Here is a 26,175-nt window from a genome sequence, read left to right as displayed (position 1 = left end):
AAATATTTTTAAGACGTGGGTTGATGGGTTTTTGATAAGAGAGGGGATTAAGGGTTATGGGGAGAGGGCAGGAAAGTGGAACTGAGCCACGACAGATCAGCCATGATCTTATTGAATGGCGGGGCAGGCTCGAAGGGCTAGATGGCCTACTCCTGCTCCTATTTCTTATGTTCTTATGTAAAGCACAGACAGTTTATAGATTACTGATTAGAATGCAAATCTTTACACCTAACCTGCTATTCAAGTCTTAAAGTGGCTGACAATGTGAGCGGAAGGAGCACTGATCACAGGTTAAAGAGATGTGTATTGTCTCCAGACAGTACAGTAAGTGAGGTTTTGCAAACCCAGGCAAGTCACGGGGGTTACAGATACTGCGACATGAACCCAAGATCCCTGTTGAGACCGTCCTCGTGTGCGGAACTGATAGCCAAGTTCCGCACACATGAGGACGGTCTCAACAGGGATCTTGGGTTCATGTCGCACTCTGTAACCCCCCTGACTTGCCTAGGTTTGCAAAACCTCACTTACTCTACTGTCTGGAGACAATATACATCTCTTTAACTTGTGATCAGTGCTCCTTCCACACACAGTCAGCCACTTCAGCACTTGAACAGCAGGTTAGGTGTAAAGATTCACATTCTAATCAGTAATCTCTAAACTGTCTGTGCTTTATATGCTCTGTCTAAGGCCAGAACTCTCCATTCACCTGATGAAGGGGCTAACCCGAAAGCTTGTGAGTTTACTATCAAATAAATCGGTTGGACTAAAACCTGGTGTTGTCAGTCTTTTTACTGTGTTTACCCTTGTCCAACGCCAGCATATCCACATCATTTATTGATGTCTGTCAGACAGGACACCAGGGTCCGCCCCCAGGTGTCCATCTCCATGCTGTTGTTACATGTAACCTGTTATCAGATTAAGCCAACTGCAGGAACTCTTGGTGACAGAAAGTCTGGCCCGATCTGGGCTTCTAACAATAGGCCGATGCATTTCAATGGGGTGCAATGATCTCCTGCTAAGTATCAGTAGGGTGTAACAAGCTTTGATGGGAGATTGATGAATCAGGCCCAGACAGGTTTGTGTATTGTACAATTGGCCTGCCTGAGGTTTCACTGTGTTTGATTTTTAATATGCCCAATTCTTTAATTTAGGATATCCGATTTTAACAGCCTTAAAACTAGGCCCTGTTTATGTTATACTTAGATGCATTGGCCATGCTGAATTCTCCCTCAGTTTACCTGAACAAGTGCCAGAGTGTGGCGACTGGGGGATTTTCATAGTAATTTCATTAACCCCCTTCTAACTATCAACCTTGCTTTTTGTTTCTCCAGCACTATGCCGTTTAGTGACCAAGAACCTGCTCCTGTGGAGATGAGCAGTGAGGACTGTTTAATGGTGCCATTAGAATGTACACAGTTCCTTGACTCCAGACCATCAGAATCACAATCCAAGAGAGATACCCGCCCACCTCAATCACTGGGGGATATCTGCCCACCTCAATCCCAGGGAGATAACAGGACACCACAGTACCAGGGGAATATCTGCCCACCTCAATCCCAGGGGAATAACAGGACACCCCAGTACCAGGGGAATATCGGCCCACCTCAATCCCAGGGAGATAACAGGACACCCCAGTACCAGGGGAATATCGGCCCACCTCAATCCCAGGGGGATAACAGGACACCCCAGTACCAGGAGAATATCTGCCCACCTCAATCCCAGGGAGATAACAGGACACCCCAGTACCAGGGGAATATCGGCCTACCTCAATCCCAGGGGGATAACAGGACACCCCAGTACCAGGGGAATATCTGCCCACCTCAATCCCAGGGGAATATCGGCCCACCTCAATCCCAGGGGGGTAACAGGACACCCCAGTACCAGGGGAATATCGGCCCACCTCAATCCCAGGGGGATAAACAAGTCCAGCAATCCCAGGAAGCTAAGTGTCCACCACTGTAGCAAAGAGATACTAGTCCCAGGGAGGCATCTGATAAACACAGTACCCATACACTGCAGTGTGTACTACAGGATGCTACGGTCAACATATTGAGAATATTAAATGTGAATGTCAAACACAGGAAGTGATCTTTCTAACTGGGAGCAATTGCAATTTCAATAAAGTAATATTTCAAACACTTGCTGCAGACTGTTGGATAGTAACTGCCTTCATTCAGTAAGATTGTAAGCCTTGTGAGTTGCCACAGTCGCAGTACCCTCGGCCTTCCTGAAAAACAACTGACCTATCCAGGGGTCACAATATTGAGTTCTCCTTCCCCAGAGTCTCACAAACACAAGTCTGACTATTTGGAGATACACATCATTGACATACACTCACTCATAATATTTAATGCACATTTTTATTTACACTTATGCTCATGATTTACATGACTGCAACACCTAGACTGAGGTCAGTAAGGGTTGTGGGAATGACCCTTGCCATTATCCACCAATCACCTTTGCTCATGGGGTGCTGTGGAAAGAGCAGAACACTACATGATCTCAGACAGCCTCACCCAGCACCAGAACATCCTCCCAGGGTGAGGCCACAGTGATGATCACTGGGCAGCACTGCTGGGGTACAGACATGACATACACTTTGGGTTAATATCAGGCCTAAAAAGCCACAGGTTAAACCCACCAGCTCGAACTGAGCAGAAAGGTTAAGACCCCATCTCTGGGCTACACTGGCTAGCTAACATCATCTAGTCTGGGGTTAGCTGCTCTCAGTGAGCTTGGATGGCAGTGACTGGTAACTCATTTCCTGTGAATTGCAGACTGATCCTATGGTTGAATACCTTGCTGACACTGGAAGATGGAACATCAAAGCTCAGCGGCAGGATTTGAGGGGAGAACGAAAAAAATAAAATTGACTGGAGGCTCTGGGGTAATTCTCGGGCAAGATGTGATTGGTCAATTTTTCCAACCGTGCTTGGTCCAGTTTAAGGAGATTTGGTTTTCCGAGCCCTTGGTGATGCTCCGTTCTCTGACTTAATCAAACCGTTCTCATGGTGACCTGAGAGAAAAAAAAGTGGAGTTATTGAAAGCCAAGACCCCAAAATTGATCTGATCCCAAACACTCCCACTGACCCTGACCTCCATTCCACCCTCAATCCCCAACCTAACACCCATCTGACCTGTGATCTCATACACTGTCCTTAAACCCCATCAAACCTCGCCAACCCCACCACACTGACCCTGTAGCCGTCCCATTACTTACCTGCTTCCCTACGTATAACCCGCCCCCTCATTGCCATCACTCCTGTGATTTTCCTGCGAGATGCCTGCTCAGCTCGGAACTCTCTCCACCGTCGCAGCTGGAAGTTAATGAATCGCCACATCATCCAGGCCTGGGTAATACACACAGTTGCTAGGATACAGAGCCTGGAACCAGAACGGAAGGAGTAAGCACATAATTTGAGGATAGTCACCAAACATATTACTCATAACTGGAAAAATGGAGGGAGGACAAGAGTGGCAGCAAGTGAGAGAGAAATCCAACAACGTAGAAAATTGATCAAGTGCATCCTGTTCACAAAAGGGAGAATTAATCAATTACCAGCCCATCAGTCCACTCTCGATCATCATCAAAGTGAAGGCTGGGACTGTCAAGCAGTCCTCAGCAATAACCTGCTCACTAACACTCCATTTGGGTTTTGCCAGGGCCACACAACTCCTAATCAAATTACAGCCTTGTTTAAACATGGACAAAAAAGTTGTACTCAAGACGAGAGGTGAGGGTGACTACAGCAAGGCAATGACCACTTCCAACAAGAGATAACTTAACCATCTCCCAAAAACATTATCAGCTGAAACCACCACTATCAATATCCTATCAATTGACCAGAAACATAACTAACCAGTCATACTGTGACTACCAGAGCAGGTCAGAAGCTGGGAATTCTTTGAAGAATAACTCACTTCCTGACTTCCTAAAGATCTTTCACCATCTACAAAATATACGTCTGGAATGTGATGAAATAGTCTCCACTTGCCTGGATGAGTGCAGCTCCAACAACAGTGTCCAGTACAACATACAAAGAACAATACAGCATAGGAAACAGGCCCTTTGGCTCTCCAAACCTGTACCGCTCATGCGTCCAATGAGACCATTTGTTTGTATCCCCCCACTCCCAGTCTGCTCATGTGACTATCCAGATAAGTCTTAAACAATCCTAGCGTGTCCGCCTCTACCACTTTGCTTGGCAGTGCATTCCAGGCCCCCACCGCCCTCTGTGTAAAATACATCCCTCAGACATGTGTGTTAAACCTTGCCACCCCTCACCTTGAACCCGTGACCCTTCGTGTTCATCACCTCCGACCTGGAAAATAGTTTCTCACTGTTCACCCTATCTATGCCCTTCATAACTTTATACACCTCTATTAGGTCTCCCCTCATCCCCTGTCTTTCCCGGGAGAACAACCCCAGTTTACCCAATCTTTCCCCATAGCTAAAAGGCTATTTGCTTGGCACCACATCTACAACATTCAGCATTCATTCCCCACACCATGAGTGCACTCACACTACTGTAATTAGATTAAAATCCTGGAACTCTTTCCCTAACAGCACTAGGGATCTGCCTATGCCTCAAATGTCACAGCGGTTCACGAAGATAGCTCACCACTTTCTCAAGGGGGCAATCAAGGATGGGCAATTAATGCTGGTATAGCCAGTAACCCTGACATCCCATAAACAAGTAAAACAAGAGACAGAGGGACACTGAGGTGTGCTGAGGGTGAGGTAGGTTCAAGTGAGACTGAGGTAGAGCATGGGAGACTAAGAGAGGGAGAGATATTGAGAGAAACTCAGACGTGAACTCACCGAATGGGAAGAGTGTTGAAGATTCCCTTTTCTACATCAAAGGTCTGATACTCAACACGGGACAAACCAAAGCCCACGACCAGCACAGTGAGTGTCAGGGTCATTAGTCGGGTCACAACAAAGATAACCGCCCAGGCATTAAAACTGCTCAAAAAGAAAGGAAGCAGTGAACAGAAATAGTCCCAGTGCATCATCACAACATCACCCAGGCACAAATACTCCACTCCCAGTCAGTAACATCCTTACCTCTCAAACAGGAGGCTGCAGGCTTCAGTCCGGAGTAACATATCAAGCACAGCACTGAGGGAGTGCCGCACTGTCAGAGGGTCAGTGCTGAGGGAGTGCCGCACTGTCAGAGGGTCAGTGCTGAGGGAGTGCCGCACTGTCAGAGGGTCAGTGCTGAGGGAGTGCCGCACTGTCAGAGGGTCAGTGCTGAGGGAGTGCCGCACTGTCAGAGGGTCAGTGCTGAGGGAGTGCCGCACTGTCAGAGGGTCAGTGCTGAGGGAGTGCCGCACTGTCAGAGGGTCAGTGCTGAGGGAGTGCCGCACTGTCAGAGGGTCAGTGCTGAGGGAGTGCCGCACTGTCAGAGGGTCAGTGCTGAGGGAGCGCCGCACTGTCAGAGGGTCAGTGCTGAGGGAGCGCCGCACTGTCAGAGGGTCAGTGCTGAGGGAGCGCCGCACTGTCAGAGGGTCAGTGCTGAGGGAGCGCCGCACTGTCAGAGGGTCAGTGCTGAGGGAGCGCCGCACTGTCAGAGGGTCAGTGCTGAGGGAGCGCCGCACTGTCAGAGGGTCAGTGCTGAGGGAGCGCCGCACTGTCAGAGGGTCAGTGCTGAGGGAGCGCCGCACTGTCAGAGGGTCAGTGCTGAGGGAGCGCCGCACTGTCAGAGGGTCAGTGCTGAGGGAGTGCTGCACAGCTGGAATTGGTGTGCCTTTCAAAGAAAGGATGGCTGATTCTTTGCCTATGTCTTAATAACTCTGGATAATAAAAATCTCTCAATCTCAGATTTAAAATAAGAGCTCGTCCCTCAGCATGCTGTCCAGCCCCATTACCAGTCAAGTGAATCAATTCGTTTCCTTCCTTATGCTGCCCCACGGATGGGAGCAGCACCCATCTCCAAGCTAATTGTAGCCAGCTCAAAAGAGCTGAAATCCGCATACTCACAATTTCTGGTTGTTCTCATTGATGAAGTAGAATAAACGCGCTGTGTGAAATACCAGCTCCGCCACACTCTGTAACACCAGCAACACCACTCCCAACCGTGTCAAACTACAGAGAGACAGACTGAGTGAGTACATTTCCCCATTACACTCTGGCCCTCAGCCCTTCATTCTGCTAGCTTGCACTCTGACCCTTCACCCTGCTGATTACATTCTGACCCTTGACTCTGTTGACCCGTATTCTAACCCATAGCCCTTCACCCTGCTGTCCTATGATAGGACCCTCAGCCCTTCACCGCACTGACCTTTGCTGCTACTGGACTCTGATCCAAGACCCACGTCCTGCTGCCCTGTACTCTGACCTTACCCGTTACCCCATGTGAAACATAAGCTTGCTCCAAGCCAATCTTACTTGAGTAGGTAAGCGCCCGCAATATGCAGGAGGTACAGCCCAATGTACTGCAGCTGTCGTGGAATCTCCTCCTGCCAGGAAGACAACAGAGCACAGAAACACCACATTAATCTTCCAGCACACCCAACTCCACACTCGCAAAACCCAGGCCAATGAGAAAGGATCAGCACAGCCCCAACTCAAAAATGGCTGAATGAATAATCTAACCAACCATCAAACACTCCCAGGACAGGTACAGCACGGGGTTAGATACAGAGTAAAGCTCCCTCTACACTGTCCCCCCCATCAAACACTCCCAGGACAGGTACAGCACGGGGTTAGATACAGAGTAAAGCTCCCTCTACACTGTCCCCCATCAAACACTCCCAGGACAGGTACAGCACGGGGTTAGATACAGAGTAAAGCTCCCTCTATACTGTCCCCATCAAACACTCCCAGGACAGGTACAGCACGGGGTTAGATACAGAGTAAAGCTCCCTCTACACTGTCCCCCATCAAACACTCCCAGGACAGGTACAGCATGGGGTTAGATACAGAGTAAAGCTCCCTCTACACTGTCCCCATCAAACACTCCCAGGACAGGTACAGCACGGGGTTAGATACAGAGTAAAGCTCCTTCTACACTGTCCCCATCAAACACTCCCAGGGCAGTACAGCACGGGGTTAGATACAGAGTAAAGCTCCCTCTACACTGTCCCCATCAAACACTCCCAGGGCAGGTACAGCACGGGGTTAGATACAGAGTAAAGCTCCTTCTACACTGTCCCCATCAAACACTCCAGGACAGGTACAGCATGGGGTTAGATACACTCCCAGTTTGGATCCTGGTGTAACTTACTTTGCGCACTCTCTGGAAGTAAAGTTCTGGCAGTGAGTGCATCCAGTAGGAGAGTTGACACAGGTAGAAAAATTTCACCTGGAAACTGGAGAAAAACAGAGATAATGTCACCGCTCATTTTCCCACCCACATCTTCTATTTTGCCACAATGTTTCCTCCACCCCAGCAAATCAGGGCCTCTCTCTATCCTTTGATGAAGTTGGGTTGGGCTCTGAAGGTTTCCTCTCTCTCTCTCTCTCGAGGTTACACATGTTGCCAGTATCACAAACTAGCTCTGATTTATGAACAGACAATAACTCAGCTTCCTGGATGCAGTGAACAGACTGAGCAGCCATCCTTCCACACTCCCTGCATGCCCCCACCCCACTGCTCCAAACACCGTCCTCCATCCCAGCCCTCACGCTACAGCCCCTGCCCTCACACAGCAACAGCTGATCGAATAAACCCAAGCACAGTCTCAGCTATTCAACCAGGGGGTGGAAGGCCGGGGGATGAGTGATGGGGCAGCTGAATAGGAACACCCCAGGACTTACGAGAGGTCGGTATGAGGGTACTTCTCCCAAAGTCTGCTCGGGTTGGTCACATAGCCTTCCTGTAAAGATACAGACGATATTATATCATCAACCATCTCCACTTTGGGGCAGCGAGGGTATGAATGTGATTGCAGGGGGCACGGGACGCTGGGCGAGGCCGGGCGGGGGCGCGGGGCGAGGCCGGGCGGGGGTGAGGCCGGGCGGGGGCGCGGGGCGAGGCCGGGCGGGGGCGAGGCCGGGCGGGGGCGCGGGGCGAGGCCGGGCGGGGGCGCGGGGCGAGGCCGGGCGGGGGGCGAGGCCGGGCGGGGGCGCGGGGCGAGGCCGGGCGGGGGGCGAGGCCGGGCGGGGGCGCGGGGCGAGGCCGGGCGGGGGCGCGGGGCGAGGCCGGGCGGGGGCGCGGGGCGAGGCCGGGCGGGGGCGCGGGGCGAGGCCGGGCGGGGGCGAGGCCGGGAGGGGGCGCGGGGGCGAGGCCGGGCGGGGGCGAGGCCGGGAGGGGGCGCGGGGCGAGGCCGGGCGGGGGCGCGGGGCGAGGCCGGGCGGGGGCGCGGCCGGGCGGGGGCGCGGGGGCGAGGCCGGGCGGGGTCGCGGGGGCGAGGCCGGGCGGGGGCGCGGGGCGAGGCCGGGCGGGGGCGAGGCCGGGCGGGGGCGCGGGGCGAGGCCGGGCGGGGGCGCGGCCGGGCGGGGGCGCGGCCGGGCGGGGGCGCGGCCGGGCGGGGGCGCGGGGGCGAGGCCGGGCGGGGGCGCGGGGGCGAGGCCGGGCGGGGGCGCGGGGGCGAGGCCGGGCGGGGGCGCGGGGGCGAGGCCGGGCGGGGGCGCGGGGCGAGGCCGGGCGGGGGCGCGGGGCGAGGCCGGGCGGGGGCGCGGGGGCGAGGCCGGGCGGGGGCGCGGGGCGAGGCCGGGCGGGGGCGCGGGGGCGAGGCCGGGCGGGGGCGCGGGGGCGAGGCCGGGCGGGGGCGAGGCCGGGAGGGGGCGCGGGGGCGAGGCCGGGCGGGGGCGCGGGGCGAGGCCGCGGCCGGGCGGGGGCGCGGCCGGGCGGGGGCGCGGGGCGAGGCCGGGCGGGGGCGCGGGGCGAGGCCGGGCGGGGGCGCGGGGCGAGGCCGGGCGGGGGCGCGGGGGCGAGGCCGGGCGGGGGCGCGGGGCGAGGCCGGGCGGGCGCGGGGCGAGGCCGGGCGGGGGCGCGGGGCGAGGCCGGGCGGGGGCGCGGGGCGAGGCCGGGCGGGGGCGCGGGGGCGAGGCCGGGCGGGGGCGCGGGGGCGAGGCCGGGCGGGGGCGCGGGGGCGAGGCCGGGCGGGGGCGCGGGGCGAGGCCGGGCGGGGGGCGCGGGGCGAGGCCGGGCGGGGCGCGGGGCGAGGCCGGGCGGGGGCGCGGGGCGAGGCCGGGCGGGGGCGCGGGGGCGAGGCCGGGCGGGGGCGCGGGGGCGAGGCCGGGCGGGGGCGAGGCCGGGAGGGGGCGCGGGGGCGAGGCCGGGCGGGGGCGCGGGGCGAGGCCGCGGCCGGGCGGGGGCGCGGGGGCGCGGCCGGGCGGGGGCGCGGGGCGAGGCCGGGCGGGGGCGCGGGGCGAGGCCGGGCGGGGGCGCGGGGCGAGGCCGGGCGGGGGCGCGGGGGCGAGGCCGGGCGGGGGCGCGGGGGCGAGGCCGGGCGGGGGCGCGGGGCGCGGCCGGGCGGGGGCGCGGGGCGAGGCCGGGCGGGGGCGCGGGGCGAGGCCGGGCGGGGGCGCGGGCGAGGCCGGGCGGGGGCGCGGGGCGAGGCCGGGCGGGGGCGCGGGGCGAGGCCGGGCGGGGGCGCGGGGCGAGGCCGGGCGGGGGCGCGGGGCGAGGCCGGGCGGGGGCGCGGGGCGAGGCCGGGCGGGGGCGCGGGGCGAGGCCGGGCGGGGGCGCGGGGCGAGGCCGGGCGGGGGCGCGGGGCGAGGCCGGGCGGGGGCGCGGGGCGAGGCCGGGCGGGGGCGCGGGGCGAGGCCGGGCGGGGGTGCGGGGCAAGGCCGGGCGGGGCGGGGCCGGGTGGAGGTGATCAGACCCTTGCGAACACTGTACCCAATGCTCTCAGTCAGACTCACTGTCCACTTACTGTCAGAATGATGTAAAAGCCCCACGTTGCTGAGGTGAGATGAAGGACAATGAGCTGACCAGACTCATTCAATTTGCTATGTTTGATCTTCGAGAGATGTAACCGTTTATTTAATTTCTGAAACATAAATAGCAGAACGCTGTTTATTCTGGAAAGCGCAGCAGCAGCAGATAAACTGGAGCCAATCTTTTTCAGGTAATATTTATTTATATATAACTTCATTCCAGTGATTTAATCTGTCTCCTGACAGGTGCTCAAGTGAAGCTTCTGTTAAAGTCTCAACTTGAATATAATTGGACGCAACTGATATTGAATTAACAAAAATCATCTATTAGCCGGTCTGAATATTTTGGCCCTCCCCCCCCCCCCCCCCTTCTCCCCCATTCCTATTCCTGTTTGTTCCAGCTCCCTCCCTGTCTTTGCTTTCCACCCAGTCTCCGGTTACTTACATCGAGTGCGTATTCCTGGACCACAGCATGCAGGATAATTGTGATACAGACGTAGAACAAGATGGTGACAAAGTCACTGCTCCCGTAGAGATAGTAAACAACATCCCCATCTGTGAGAGAAAGACGGGAAAAGGTGGAAACTGGGCAATTGCTCAGAACTCAGGAGAAATTCCTGTCAGAAAGTTTACCCCAGGCCATTTCTGTGGAATACAAATCCCATTCTTTCCCTTGACAGCCTGCACTCCAACCTTCTCCCATCCATTCCTGAACAACAATTCAATCAGTTCACCATGTCACCGCACCTACTTTAATCTCCCATCATCACCAATGTGTTCGAGAGCTGTCTGCAACACACTATTCGAGAAAGAGTGCAAGGCAATTTCTCATCACTACTGGCGGCTGTGACAGTTCCAAGTCAGTGGTGGATAAGAAATAATAATCAGGGAGGAGAGATTTGAAGATGTTTGAGTTAATTAAGCAGCACCAACACTAACTTGTAAAGGGCAGACTTGACGCAGAGGAAAGAGATACTAAATAATACAAACCAAAGGCAAATATATAAATAATCAAAACAAATAAATAAAAAGGAAAATGCTGGAAATGCCCATCAGGTCTGGCAGCATCCACGGAGAGAGAAGCAGTTAAGGAATCATAGAATACTACAGTATAAAAAAGGCCCTTCAGCCCATTGAGTCTGCACTGATGCATGAAATGATCTGACCTGCCCACCTGCCAGCACTTGGCCCATAGCCATGAACATTACAGCATGCCAAGAACCCTCCTAGGCAGCGCATTCCAAACTGTCACCACCCTCTGAACAAAATAGTTCTTCCTCAAATTCCCCCTAAACCTCCCACCCCTCACTTTAAACTTGTGTCCCTTCGGAACTGACCCTTCAACTAAGGGGAACAGCTGCTCCCTATCCACTCTGTCCATGCCCCTCATAATCTTCAGCACCTCAATCAGGTCGCCCCTCAGTCTTCTCTGCTCCAAAGAAAACAACCCAAGCCTATCCAACCTCTCTTCATAACTTAAACACTCCATCCCAGGCAGCATCCTAGTGAATCTCCTCTGCCCCCCTCCAGTGCAATCATATCCTTCCTGTAATGTGGCGACCAGAACTGCACACAATACACCAGCCTCACCAAAGTTCTATACAACTCCATCATGACCTCTCTGCTTTTACAATCTATACCTCAATTGATAAAGGCAAGTGTGCCACATGCCTTTTTCAACACCCTATTAATCTGCCTCTCCGCCTTCAGAGATCTATGGACAAACATACCAAGGTCCCTTTGTTCTTCAGAATTTCCCAGTGTCAGACCTTTCATTGTATACTTCCTTGTCAAATTATTCCTTCCAAAGTACATCACCTCACACTTTTCAGGGTTAAATTCCATCTGCCACTTATCCACCTATTTGACCATCTCGTCTATATCTCCCTCTGATCCAAGACACTCAACCTCACTGATAACCACCCAGCCAATCTTTGTGTCATCAGCAAATTTACTGATCCTGCCCCCCATCTAGTCATCTATGTTATTGATATAAATGATGAACAATAGGGGACCCAGTATGGATCCCTGTGTTATGCCACTGGTCACTGGCCTCCAGTCACCACCTTCAGTCTCTTACCACTGAGCCACCTTGTCAGATTACTCTGTATCCCATGGGCATTTGCCTTCTTAATACGTCTCCCACATGGGACCTTGTCAAAGGCTTTGCTGAAATCCATGTAAACTACATCAACCACACTATCCCCATCCACACGCTTGGTCACATGCTCAAAAAATTCAATCAAATTTGTTAGGTATGACCTCCCTCTGACAAAACCATGCTGACTATCCCTGATCAAACCTTGCCTCTCCAAATGGAGATTAGATTCTTTCCTTTAGAAACTTCTCCAGCAGTTTCCCAATGACAGATGTGAGACTCACTGGTCTGTGGTTCCCTGGCTTGTTTCTATAACCTTTCTTAATTAGTGTGACCATATTAGCTGTTCTCCAGCTGTGTGCCTTTATATGCACTGTTTGTGATCAGAACTCCCCACTCACCTGATGAAGGAGCAGTACTCTGAAAGCTAGTGGCATTTATTACCTAATAAACCTGTTGGACTTTAACCTGGTGTTGTGAGACTTCTTACTGTGTTTACCCCAGTCCAACACCCACATCTCCAAATCCTGAACTCCCTGGTGGCCAGGGAGGAATTAAAACATTTGGGTCAAGAAGTTGCATTTATTAGTCACAAGTAAGGCTTACGTTTACACTGCAATAAAGTTACTATGAAAATGTGTTGGGTGTGAATGGACCAGGGTGTCACAGAGGGAGCGGTCTTAATTGGGGGTGGGGTGGGGGGTGGGACGAGGAGGAGGAGGGAGCAACCACTCCCTCTGAGCACATTTTGCTGAAGTGACACCTTTTTAACAGGGCGCTCCTCACGGGCCGGGGGGGCGGGGCCGGCTCGGCTCCTCCCGGGGGGGGGGCGGGGCCGGCTCCTCATGGGCCCGGGGGGCGGGGCCGGCTCCTCCCGGGGGGGGGCGGGGCCGGCTCCTCCCGGGGGGGCGGGGGCGGGGCCGGCTCCTCCCCGGGGAGGCGGGGCCGGCTCCTCCCGGGGGGGGCGGGGCCGGCTCCTCCCCGGGGGGGCGGGGCCGGCTCCTCCCGGGGGGGCAGGCTCCTCCCGGGGGGCGGGGCCGGCTCCTCCCGGGGGGCGGGGCCGGCTCCTCCCGGGGGGGCGGGGCCGGCTCCTCCCGGGGGGGCGGGGCCGGCTCCTCCCGGGGGGGCGGGGCCGGCTCCTCCCGGGGGGGCGGGGCCGGCTCCTCCCGGGGGGGCGGGGCCGGCTCCTCCCGGGGGGGCGGGGCCGGCTCCTCCCGGGGGGGCGGGGCCGGCTCCTCCCGGGGGGGCGGGGCCGGCTCCTCCCGGGGGGGGGGCGGGGCCGGCTCCTCCCGGGGGGGGGGGCCGGCTCCTCCCGGGGGGGGCGGGGCCGGCTCCTCCCGGGGGGGCGGGGCCGGCTTCTAACGTTAGGCTGAGTAAGCATGTAAAAAAGGTGCCATGGCGCCGTCGCCACAACGAATACCAAATAATTTTATATTCATTCTACATTTCTATTTTGTACTGAAAATCAAAACATAATCAAAACACATTTTATTTAATTATTTTACATTTTAAACATAAAATGAAAACAAAACGAAGCAATATGGAAAAGATATGAAGCAATTCCAACAGCCTCTTTCATCTCAGCTTCATTCCAGCAAAGTTATCTATTACTTTATTATAATTTACCTCAGTAGCCAACTGTCTTTCAACAGAGATCAAAACTAACCCAGTCTATCGTCGCCTCTTGTAGAACGAAGGTAGGACTTTGTATTTGAGCCGGCTAAAGGATCGTTCCGCAACTGCACTAGTTATTGGTAACATCAGGAAAATGTGGTCCAACGTGGACAGGTTAGTGTAAATGGAACACACGGCATTAGTGATCATGAATTTTAGTACATTGTTGATCGTCAGTTTCTCGACACCTGAATTTGCCGAACTTCTAGTGCTCATTATCTCTTTCTACATGTCTTTGAATGAAAGTTGAGCACCTCGTTAACCATTGGGGGGGGCGGGGGGGGGGCAGGATCCTCGGCTCAGAAAACACGTCAGAACAACCATTTTGACAGGTAGCATCAACTGATGCAAAGGAGACTGAGAAACCTGAGCGAATAGAGTAAAGTCCTCAGAGAAAGCAGGGTTAAAGAATTGTAGCTGTGGGAATCAGTGGGTCAGACAAGCACCAGAGATGGAGATAAAGACACCAAGGAAAAGAAATCCATTGACTCTGTCTGCACTTCCCACTGCCTCAGCAAAGCAGCCGGCATAATTAAGGAGCCCACACACCCCGGACATTCTCGCTTCCACCTTCTTCCGTCGGGAAAAAGATACAAAAGTCTGAGGTCACGTACCGACCGACTGAAGAACCGCTTCCTCGCATTAAGTTGATCTTTCTCTACACCCTTTGCTATGACTGTAACACTACATTCTGTACTCTCTCCTTTCCTTCTCTATGAACGGTATGATTTGTATGGCACACAAGAAACAATACTTTTCACAGTATACTAATAATGTGACAATAATAAATCAAACAAATTAAAGAAATGTGAGAGGTGGACCATGTGACTGTTACGATGGGAAGATAAGAGGTCAGAAAAGTGAACTGCTTGATAAAACTAAACTTAAATAAAGAATTCCATCAAATTCGAGAAAACAGTTTGTACATGCTCTTTATAGCAAAGCATTTAGAAAGCAGTGGCAGGGTCAGACAGAGTCAGGATGGATTTATGAAGGGGAAATCATGCTTCACAAATCTGTTGGAATTCTTTGAAGATGTAACTAGTAGAGTTGACAAAGGAGAGTGGCTCTTTTCAGAAACCATTTGACAAAGTCCTGCAAAAGAGATTATTGTGCAAAATTAAAGCACATGGCATTGGGGGATTTGTATTGAGATGGATAGAAAACTGGTCGGCAGAGAGGAAACAAAGAGTAGGAATTAATGGGTGCTTTTCAAACTGGCTGGCAGTAACTAGTGGGGTGTCACAGGGATCAGTGCTGGGACCCAGCGATTCACAATATATATTAATGATTTGGATGAGGGAACTAAATGTAACATCACAAAATTTGCAGATGATACCAAGTTGGGTGGGAGGGGGAACTGTGATGAGGATGCAGAGATTTTTCAGAAGGATCTGGACAGGTTGGTGAGTGGGTAAATCAATGGCAGATACATTATAATTTGGATAAATGTGAAGTTATTCATTTTGGAAGCAAAAACAAGGTGGTGGATCACTACCGGAATGGCTGTAGATTGGGAGAGGGGAGTGTGCAGAGGGATCTGGGTGTCCTTGTGCACCAGTCACTGACGGTAAGCGTGCAGGTTCAGCAGGCGGTAAAGAGGTAAATGGTATGTTGACCCTCATTGTGAGAGGTTTCGAGTACAGGAGCAGGGATGTGTTGTTGCAATTATACGGGGCCCTGGCGAGGCCACACCTAGAGTATTGTGTGCGGTTTTAGTCTCCTTTTCTGAGGAAGGATGTTCTTGCTCTCGAGGGAGTGCAGCGAAGGTTTACCAGGCTGATTCCGGGGATGGCGGGACTGATGTATGAGGAGAGATTGACCAGGTTAGGATTGTTTTCACTGGAGTTCAGACGAATGAGGGGGGATCTCATAGAAACTTATAAAATTCTAACAGGACTAGACAGGGTAGATGCAGGAAGGATGTTCCTGATGGTGGGGGAGTCCAGACCATGAGTCACAGTCTGAGGATTCATGATAGACCATTTAGGATGGAGAACATAAGAAGATAAGAAATAGGAGCAGGAGTAGGCCATCTAGCCCTTCGAGCCTGCCCCGCCATTCAATAAGATCATGGCTGATCTGAAGTGGATCAGTTCCACTTTTCTGCTTTCTCCCCATAATCCTTAATTCCCTTGCCTACTAACCCGTGTCTTAAATATATTTAGCGAGGTAGCCTCCACTACTTCAACGGGCAGAGAATCCCAGAGATTCACCACCCTTTGAGTGAAGAAGTTCCTCCTCAACTCCGTTCTAAACTGCCCCCCCCTTATCTTGAGGCTGTGCCCTCTCGTCCTACTGTCCTTTCTGAGCGGGAAGAATCTCTCTACCTCTACCCTATCCATCCCCTTCATTATCTTATACGTCTCTATAAGATCCCCCCTCATCCTTCTAAACTCCAACGAGTACAGACCCAGTCTATTCAGCCTCTCTTTGTAGTCCAACACCCTCATCTCCGGTATCAGCCTAGTGAACCTCCTCTGCACTCCCTCCAAGGCCAAAATATCCTTGCGCAAGTGCGGCGACCAAAATTGCACACAGTACTCCAGCTGCGGCCTCACCAGTGCCCTGTACAGTTGCAGCAAGACCTCCCTGCTTTTATATTCTATCCCCCCTCGCTATAAAGGCCAGCATTCCATTCGCCTTCTTGATCACCTGCTGCACCTGCAGACTGGGTTTTTGCGACTCATGCACAAGGACCGCCAGGTCCCTCTGCACTGTAGCATGCTGCAGCTTTTCGCTCTTTAAATAGTAATCCCTCCTACTATTATTTCTGCCAACGTGGATAACCTCACACTTGCTAACATTATGCTCCATCTGCCAGGTCCTCGCCCACTCACTCAGCCTATCCAGATCCCTCTGCAGACTTTCCACACCCTCCGCACAATTTGCTTTTCCACTCATCTTTGTGTCATCAGCAAATTTTGTTACCCTACACTCAGCCCTCTCCTCCAGATCATCTATATAAATGGTAAATAGCTGAGGCCCCAGCACCGATCCCTGTCGCACTCCACTAGTCACCAACCGTCAATCAGAATAGCACCCATTGATACCAACTCTCTGCCTCCTATTTGACAGCCAATCCTCTATCCACGCTAACACCTTACCCCCAACTCCATGCCCCCTAACCTTCTGAAGCAACCTTTTGTGCGGCACCTTATCAAACGCCTTCTGAAAATCGAGAAACACCACATCCTCCGGTTCCCCTCTGTCTACCGCACTAGTCACATCCTCATAGAATTCCAATGAATTTGTCAGACACGACTTCTCCTTACGAATCCGTGCTGCGTCTGCTCTATCAAACAATTCTTCTCTAGGTACCTCGTTATTTCATCTTTGATGACGGATTCAAGCATTTTTCCCACAACAGACGTTAAACTAACCGGCCTATAATTCCCTGCCTTTTGTCTGCTACCTTTTTTAAACAGCGGCGTAACATTAGCTGTTTTCCAATCTTCCGGCACTTCCCCGGAATCCAGCGAAGTTTGGTAAATAATCACTAAAGCATCCACTATCACCTCTGCCATTTCCTTCAGAACCCTGGGATGCATTCCATCAGGTCCTGGGGATGGAGGTGAGGAGACGTTCCTTCACCCAGAGAGTGGTGAGCCTGTGGAATTCATTACCACTGGAAATAGATGATGTCAAAACATTGAATGTATTCAAGAGGCGGCTGGATATAGCACTTGAGGTGAATGGGATCAAAGGGTATGGGGAGAAAGCAGGATTAGGCTATTGAGTTGGATGATCAGTCATGATGGTGATGAATAGCAGAGCAGGCTCAAAGGGCCAAATGCCCCCCTCCAGTTCCTATCTTCTATGTTTCTATGAAGGAAAAGCTGTTAGGAGATAGTAAAATAAAGAATTTAATGTTTGTGGGACTGGACCAGCTTTGACAAAGAGTCATCTGGACTCAAAACGTCAGCTCTTTTCTCTCCTTACAGAGGCTGCCAGACCTGCTGAGATTTTCCAGCATTTTCTCTTTTGGTTTCAGATTCCAGCATCCGCAGTAATTTGCTTTCAACTTAACGTTTATCCCAAATTAACCTGAAATCAAGTTACATTCACCTGTGAAATATAATCTAGATGAAATAATTCTATTGTATCGAGAATTAAATGATACTGAAAATGAAATCGATAAAAGTGAGCCAGTGCAGAGTATGTTTCGGGACTGGAGACTTTGAGAGCTTTTACAGTGAGATCAGAGTTTAAGATTTTATGAGCTTTCAGCTAGACCTGGTTAATAAGAACAACAAGTGAACATTTGACAAGGAAAGATTATTATATAATAAAATTCAACTCATAAACAAATATTAATTACAAAAGAAGTGGAAGATAACAATTCACAGCATAAAATTTGCAAAGAATTGTGTAAACCACATTAGTTAAATGATCCTCAGTGTGCCTGAATTACACTGACAGTCAATTTAAGATTGGCAGTCAGGCACATCTGTATGTAGAGTAAGCTACATATATCAATGTACAGGGCTCTGTTCTTTGCACACAGTCAGAATACAAACTCACATTCTACCTGTTTCAGCTAAACGAGGCTTGTCCAACATACAGACTGTGGGTCACTACCTGACCAGCCCAGCCTCTCTATTCAACCTATGGAACCCGTGTTCACAGTATCATTAAGTCAATTTGAAGATTCTTCAGATTCTCCTGGTCCCAGTCAGCTTTTCTCCCGTGTTTGTTGTTGCTGCGATAACTATCATAGAATCTCAGAATCCTACAGTGAGGAGACCCTTCGGCCCATCGAGTCTGCACCGACACATGAAATGCACTGACTTGCCCACCTAATCCCCCCGCCAGCACTTGGCCAATAGCCTTGAATGTTACGATGTGTCAAGTACTCATCCAGGTACTTTTTAAAGGATGTCGCCTCCACCAGCCTCCCAGGCAGCTCATTCCAGACCCTCACCACCCTCTGGGTAAAAAGGTTTTTCCTCAAATCCACCCTAAACCTCCCACCCCTCACTTTTAACTTGTGTTCCCTCGTAACTGACCCTTCAACTAAGGGGAACAGCTGCTCCCTATCCCACTCTGTCCACGCCCCTCATAATCTTGTACACCTCGATCAGGTCGCCCCTCAGTCTTCACTGTTCCAGGGAAAACGACCCAAGCCTACCCAACCTCTCTTCATATGTTCCACCCCAGGCAGCACCCTGGTGAATCTCCTCTGCCCCCCCTCCAGTGCAATCACATCCTTCCAATAATGTGACTACAGAACTGCACACAATACTCCAGCTGTGGCCTCACCAAAGTTCTATACAACTCCATCATGACTTCTCTGCTTTTGGTATCTATACCCTGATCGATAAAGGTGAGTCTGCCATATGCTCTTTTTACCACCCTATTAATCTGCCTCTCCGCCTTCAGAGATCTATGGACAAACACACCAAGGTCCCTTTGTTCTACGGAACTTTCCAGTGTCAGACCTTTCATAGTATACTTCCTTGTCAAATTATTCCTTCCAAAGTGTATTACCTCACATTTTTCTAGTAAGCCAATCAGCAGCAAACATGGGAAAGAACCAGTCTCTGATTGGAGAAGAAGCTTCCTTCGGGGCAGGAACATTTATGAAACTGGCTGCTGGTGTGTGCGTGTGTACATGAGGGGCTGTGTGTGTGTGTACATGAGGGGCTGTGCGTGTGTACATGAGGGGCTGTGCGTGTGTGTACATGAGGGGCTGTGCGTGTGTGTACATGAGGGGCTGTGCGTGTGTGTACATGAGGGGCTGTGCGTGTGTGTACATGAGGGGCTGTGCGTGTGCACGAGGGGCTCTGTGTGCGTGTGTACATGAGGGGCTGTGTGTGTGTGTACATGAGGGGCTGTGCGTGTGTACATGAGGGGCTGTGCGTGTGTGTACATGAGGGGCTGTGCGTGTGTGTACATGAGGGGCTGTGCGTGTGTGTACATGAGGGGCTGTGCGTGTGTGTACATGAGGGGCTGTGCGTGTGCACGAGGGGCTCTGTGTGCGTGTGTACATGAGGGGCTGTGTGTGTGTGTACATGAGGGGCTGTGCGTGTGTGTACATGAGGGGCTGTGCGTGTGTGTACATGAGGGGCTGTGCGTGTGTGTACATGAGGGGCTGTGCGTGTGTGTACATGAGGGGCTGTGCGTGTGTGTACATGAGGGGCTGTGCGTGTGTGTACATGAGGGGCTGTGCGTGTGTGTACATGAGGGGCTGTGCGTGTGTGTACATGAGGGGCTGTGCGTGTGTGTACATGAGGGGCTGTGCGTGTGTGTACATGAGGGGCTGTGCGTGTGTGTACATGAGGGGCTGTGCGTGTGTGTACATGAGGGGCTGTGCGTGTGCACGAGGGGCTCTGTGTGTGTGTGTGTACATGAGGGGCTGTGTGTGTACATGAGGGGCTGTGCGTGTGTGCACATGAGGGGCTGTGCGTGTGTGCACATGAGGGGCTGTGCGTGTGTGCACATGAGGGGCTGTGCGTGTGTGCACATGAGGGGCTGTGCGTGTGTGCACATGAGGGGCTGTGCGTGTGTGCACATGAGGGGCTGTGCGTGTGTGTACATGAGGGGCTGTGCGTGTGTGTACATGAGGGGCTGTGCGTGTGTGCACATGAGGGGCTGTGCGTGTGTGCACATGAGGGGCTGTGTGCGTGTGCACATGAGGGGCTGTGCGTGTGTGTACATGAGGGGCTGTGCGTGTGTGTACATGAGGGGCTGTGCGTGTGTGTACATGAGGGGCTGTGCGTGTGTGTACATGAGGGGCTGTGCATGTGCACGAGGGGCTCTGTGTGTGTGTGTGTACATGAGGGGCTGTGTGTGTACATGAGGGGCTGTGCGTGTGTGCACATGAGGGGCTGTGCGTGTGTGCACATGAGGGGCTGTGCGTGTGTGCACATGAGGGGCTGTGCGTGTGTGCACATGAGGGGCTGTGCGTGTGTGCACATGAGGGGCTGTGCGTGTGTGTACATGAGGGGCTGTGCGTGTGTGTACATGAGGGGCTGTGCGTGTGTGCACATGAGGGGCTGTGTGCGTGTGCACATGAGGGGCTGTGCGCGTGTGCACGAGGGGCTGTGTGCGTGTGCACATGAGGGGCTGTGCGTGTGTGCACATGAGGGGCTGTGCGCGTGTGCACAAGGGGCTGTGCGTGTGTGTGTACATGAGGGGCTCTGTGTGTGTGTGTGTACATGAGGGGCTCTGTGTGTGTGTACATGAGGGGCTGTGTGCGTGTGCACATGAGGGGCTGTGTGCGTGTGCACATGAGGGGCTGTGTGCGTGTGCACATGAGGGGCTGTGTGCGTGTGCACATGAGGGGCTGTGTGCGTGTGCACATGAGGGGCTGTGTGCGTGTGCACATGAGGGGCTGTGTGCGTGTGCACATGAGGGGCTGTGTGCGTGTGCACATGAGGGGCTGTGTGCGTGTGCACATGAGGGGCTGTGTGCGTGTGCACATGAGGGGCTGTGTGCGTGTGCACATGAGGGGCTGTGTGCGTGTGCACATGAGGGGCTGTGTGCGTGTGCACATGAGGGGCTGTGTGCGTGTGCACATGAGGGGCTGTGTGCGTGTGCACATGAGGGGCTGTGTGCGTGTGCACATGAGGGGCTGTGTGCGTGTGTGCACATGAGGGGCTGTGTGCGTGTGCACATGAGGGGCTGTGTGCGTGTGCACATGAGGGGCTGTGTGCGTGTGCACATGAGGGGCTGTGTGCGTGTGCACATGAGGGGCTGTGTGCGTGTGCACATGAGGGGCTGTGTGCATGTGCACATGAGGGGCTGTGTGCGTGTGCACATGAGGAGATGTGTGCGTGCACATGAGGGGCTGTGTGCCTGCACATGAGGGGCTGTGTGCCTGTGCACATGAGGGGCTGTGTGCGTGTGCACATGAGGGGCTGTGTGCGTGTGTACATGAGGGGCTGTGCGTGTGTACATGAGGGGCTGTGCGTGTGTACATGAGGGGCTGTGCGTGTGCACGAGGGGCTGTGTGTGTGCACATGAGGGGCTGTGCGTGTGTACATGAGGGGCTGTGCGTGTGTACATGAGGGGCTGTGCGTGTGCACATGAGGGGCTGTGTGTGTGTACATGAGGGGCTGTGCGTGTGCACGAGGGGCTGTGTGTGTGTACATGAGGGGCTGTGCGTGTGCACATGAGGGGCTGTGTGTGTGTACATGAGGGGCTGTGCGTGTGCACGAGGGGCTGTGTGTGTGTACATGAGGGGCTGTGTGTGTGTACATGAGGGGCTGTGTGTGTGTACATGAGGGGCTGTGTGTGTGTACATGAGGGGCTGTGCGCGTGCACGAGGGGCTGTGCGTGTGCACATGAGGGGCTGTGCGTGTGTACATGAGGGGCTGTGCGTGTGTACATGAGGGGTTGTGTGTGTGTATATGAGGGGCTGTGTGTGTGTACACTCAGGATTAGAGGGTATCAGAACCAGGCTTCTCAGGAGTGAGATTCAGAAACACACCAGGGGTGAAATTCTCTTCCAAAAGGAGCTAAGGTAGCTGCATGGACATAGAAAATAGGTCAGCCCTGGAAGGAATGGCTCAACGGCCTCCTCTTCTGTTACCTTATCACGGACTTCAACGATCCATTTCAGAACATAACAGGAGCAGCACTTGGTTCCGCTGCCACTAAGTACACTCATGGTTAATCTTCCATTTCAATCCCACTCCCTCACCCAATGGTAATATTTCTCAAGTCCCCTACAGTCCAAAATTCTATTGTTCTCAATATAGTTGAGACAGGTACACATTTTGTCATTTAAAAAGCATTTAGACAGTTACATGGGTAAGATAGGTGCAGAAGGATATGGGCCAAGCGTGGGTAATTGGAACTAGCTTAATGGAAAAACTAAGCGGCATGGATAAGTTGGGCCAAAGGACCTGTTTCCATGCTGTAAAATTCTTTGACTATTTCTAATGCTGCGGACAGTCTTAGGGTTTTTTTAAGCATTTTTAAAACAATAAAATCAGCTTTACCGTGCTCGTGAACATCAGGTTTTTTTTATAAAGAAAGGGAGGATTTCTTTTTCAGAGTTCAAGAATTCTGTAGTTTTCGGCTGAGGTGACCATTTATAACTTAGAAATTCCCACATCAGCCAATTTGGAAAATCATCAGTAGCAATCCCCACAGAAAGATTCTGGTTAAATTTTCCGATGCTCTCAAAGGAATCAACTAAACAGTGGAATATTTGAATTGTGCTTCAACCCAGTCCACATGTCCAGCTCACTAGTCAGCTTTGAAGCCAGTTTCTGACTTGTTACCTGCAGTTGTTGCGCTGACGTTGTTCTGTGGGGAAATAAACATGAACGCTGTCTTTGCTGTAACCTAGGAAATAAAAGACAAGATGGAAATAAGTCCAAAATTAATAACTATAAATCTACCAATACAGCTGGTATCTGGTACCCATCAATGGGCCATCTACCCTCATCCACCTTTTCAATCACTTCATAAAAACACTCAATCAAATTGGGTTTCTAAATTGGTCAAACATTATTTTTCCATTCGTGAAAGTCGCTAACTCAGCCAGAGTAAAAGATTGCCCAGCAGAAACTGCTGGGGAGCTGCCTTCTTGAACCACTGCAGTCCTTGTGGTGTAGGTACACCCACAGTGCTGTCAACGAGAGTGAAGGAATGGCGATATATTTCCAAATCAGGATGGTGCATACTTGGAGGGGACCTTGCAGGTGGTGGTGTCACCATGTGTCTGCTGTCCTTGCCCTTCTAGCTGATAAAAGTCATGAGTTTGGACACTGTTGCAGAAAGAAGCTTGGTGAGTTGCTGTATGGATATGATACACACTGTGGCTGAGGAGAGAGTGGATAACAAATGGATCAGGCAGCTGGTTTAATCTGGATGTGTTAAGCTTCTTGAGTGTTGTTGGAGCTGCACTCATCCAGGCAAGCACAGAGCATTCCATCACACTCCTGACTTGTGCCTTTCAGATGGGGTATAGGATTTGGGAAAATCAGTCAGTGAAATACCCTCTGCAGAATTCCCAGCCTCTGATCTGCTCTGGTAGCCACAGTATTTATACGGCTGGTCCAGTTCAGCTTCTGGTCAATGATAACCCTCAGGAAGTTAACAATGAGGGATTCTGCAATTGGTAAACACAATTTACTGTTGACAAATCCATACTGTCTTTCACTTATTAGCTGATACTTTTCTAAATGCCAATTAATAAACCTGGACAAAATATCTCAAAGATTCCTGCCATCCAAGTTAAGCTGAAAGAGAAGGTTTGGTGGGTGTTGGTAGGAAGAGTGATGAGGGACAATATGAATCAATGGTATAACTTTAATCATGCTGTGAGGAGAGGCTGAATAAACTGGGCTTGTACTCGTTAGAGTTTAGAAGAATGAGGGGAGATCTCATTGAGATGTATAAGATGATGAATGGGATGGATAGGATAGAGGTGGAGAGACTCTTCCCGCTCAGAAAGGACAGTAGGACTAGGGGGCACAGCCTCAAGATAAAGGGGAGGCGGTTTAGAACGGAGTTGAGGAGGAACTTCTTCACTCAAAGGGTGGTGAATCTCTGGAATTCTCTGCCCGTTGAAGTGGTGGAGGCTGCCTCGCTAAATATTTTTAAGAAGCGGGTTGATGGGTTCTTGATAAGAGAGGGGATTAAGGGTTATGGGGAGAGGGCGGGAAAGTGGAACTGAGCCACGACAGATCAGCCATGATCTTATTGAATGGCGGGGCAGGCTCGAAGGGCTAGATGGCCTACTCCTGCTCCTATTTCTTATGTTCTTATGTCAACTTGAGAAAGCTTCAAAAACCTGGCATCCTTGGCTTTATTAATCAAGGAATAAAATACAAATCAAACTTATGCTCAGTCTATATAAAACACTGAGTATAGTGTGCAAGCACAGGCACCAGACCTTCAGAAGATGTCAAGAGATTAGAGATAACAGAGGAAATTTATTCAAATGATTTGTGAGCTGAGGAAGTTGTCATATTTGGAGATTGGAAAATCTGGGAATATTGTGTGTGGAGCAGAGTTGGTTAAAGAGATTTAATAGATGCTTCAAAAATTATGAAGGATTTTGATAGAGTAAATAAGGGAAACTGTTTTCAGTGCCAGAGGTTGGTAATCAGAGGGACAAAGATTGCAGAGTATTGGCAGCACAGTTAGAGTGAGAGAAGGTGACCGTTTTATTGTGGCTTAGAATGTGTTCCATGCAAGAATGGTGGGAGTGGATCTGTAACTTTCAAAAAGGATAACCATTTGCTGAGTGATGGGAGAGGGACACAGGCTACCAACAGTTACCAGGCAATAGTTCAAACAGAAACTCTGACACAGGGGAGTCACTCTAACCTCTCAATCTGTCCACATTCTTATCCCTCCCTGTTTCTCCATTCTCTCTCCCTCCTTCTACACCCTCTCTCCATTTACTTCCGCTGATTTTCTTCTCCCTGCCTGTTTTCTTCCTCCTGTCCCTCAGCCTTTCCAGAGGGTTTCCCTATCCCTCCCCCACCCCCTCTCCCTCTGTCTCTCTCTCTCTGAGACGTGGCAGGATCTCAGGCTCTGACCCAGTGAAGTTTCCCCCATAGCGGCGGGAGCCCCGGGACAGCGGCTCCAGCCCCGGGACAGCGGCTCCAGGCCGCACCGCCGCTGGGGAAAAGTTTGTGGAAGTTTGTGAAAGTTTGAGGCGCTGCAGAGTTTCACCTCCCGGCGCCGTGTTTCTGACCTCGAACATCAGCCCGATGAGGACCAGGACAACCAGACACGACACGATGTCGGCGTGGTTCTGGATGAGGAACTCCTGGCTCAGGAACGGGTAACTTTTACTCCGCTTTCTGAAAGGAGCCATCGCCCGCAGCCCAACTCCGGCCAAAGGTGCGCAGGCGCCCGGCCTCGGCTGGAGGAGCAGCAATTTAAATGGGCAATGCACAACCCGCCACTCAGTGGGCCCCACTATTAATAAATTAGGAAGCAATCCCCCCTTTACATCCAGTACAAATATCACTGTAACCCTGCGCTCCCTCTAAACAAATCCAACTTTTCTACTCTCTTACTGAACTAATCCTGTTTTTCCTCTTTAGACAAAGGGTCATCTGGACTGGAAACATCAGCTCTTTTCTTTCCAAACCTGTTGAGATCTTCCAGCATTTTGTTTTTTGGTTTCAGATTCCAGCACCCGCAGTGATTTGCTTTTATTTGTTTACTCTGTTCCCTATTTTCCATTCTTCAAACTAATCCCACTTTCCTATTTTCTCTTTAAACTGATGTTCAGCTGGTTAATTGGAAAAAAACCTTTGCCAAGTTTACAGTCCATCCCCACCCCAGCAAATATTAAAATTCTCACCCTGGTTTTCAAATCCCTCCATTGTCTTGCTCCTTTGTTCCTGATGGTGGGGGCGTCCAGAACCAGGGGGTCACAGTCTGAGGATTCAGGGTAGATCATTTAGGACGGAGGTGAGGAGACATTTCTTCACCCAGAGAGTGGTGAGCCTGTGGAATTCATTCCCACAGGAAATATTGATGCCAAAACATTGAATGTATTCAAGAGGCAGTTGGATATGGCACTTGGGGCGAATACAATCAAAGGTAAAGAAAACAGGATTAGGTTATTGAACTGGACAATCAGCCATGATGGTAA

The 26,175-nt window shown here is 52.2% G+C and overlaps 2 protein-coding genes across 3 annotated transcripts in view; one reads left to right on the top strand and one right to left on the bottom strand.

Moving 5' to 3' along the window:
* Window positions 1-2,123, top strand: part of efhc1 (EF-hand domain (C-terminal) containing 1) — a gene marked incomplete at its 5' end in the record, with an annotated part of 44,090 nt that extends 41,967 nt beyond the window's left edge. Inside the window, one exon of the mRNA XM_080184206.1 lies at window positions 1,332-2,123. Coding sequence (XP_080040332.1) covers window positions 1,332-1,962 — 631 coding nt within the window. The remainder of the gene's footprint in view (window positions 1-1,331) is intronic.
* Window positions 2,124-2,341: 218 nt separating this feature from the next.
* Window positions 2,342-25,421, bottom strand: tram2 (translocation associated membrane protein 2). Of its 2 annotated transcripts, none has more exons than XM_080184204.1 (11): window positions 25,264-25,421; window positions 22,835-22,898; window positions 10,275-10,384; window positions 9,826-9,942; window positions 7,763-7,821; window positions 7,230-7,314; window positions 6,392-6,462; window positions 5,984-6,088; window positions 4,823-4,966; window positions 3,221-3,384; window positions 2,342-3,016 (listed from the first exon to the last, which is right to left on the bottom strand). In XM_080184204.1, the coding sequence occupies exons 1-11, from the start codon at window positions 25,384-25,386 to the stop codon at window positions 2,943-2,945; spliced, it is 1,116 nt and encodes a 371-aa protein (XP_080040330.1). In that variant the 5' UTR covers window positions 25,387-25,421; the 3' UTR covers window positions 2,342-2,942. The 2 variants fall into 2 exon arrangements, with proteins under 2 accessions (XP_080040330.1, XP_080040331.1); XM_080184205.1 differs by having other exon boundaries at window positions 25,242-25,353.
* Between the last annotated feature and the right edge of the window lie 754 nt (window positions 25,422-26,175).

This window comes from Carcharhinus amblyrhynchos, unplaced genomic scaffold (assembly GCF_965287045.1).
Source record: "Carcharhinus amblyrhynchos unplaced genomic scaffold, sCarAmb.v2.hapA scaffold_610, whole genome shotgun sequence".
NCBI classification, from domain to species: Eukaryota; Metazoa; Chordata; class Chondrichthyes; order Carcharhiniformes; family Carcharhinidae; genus Carcharhinus; species Carcharhinus amblyrhynchos.
This window is presented reverse-complemented; position numbering and strand designations above follow the sequence as displayed.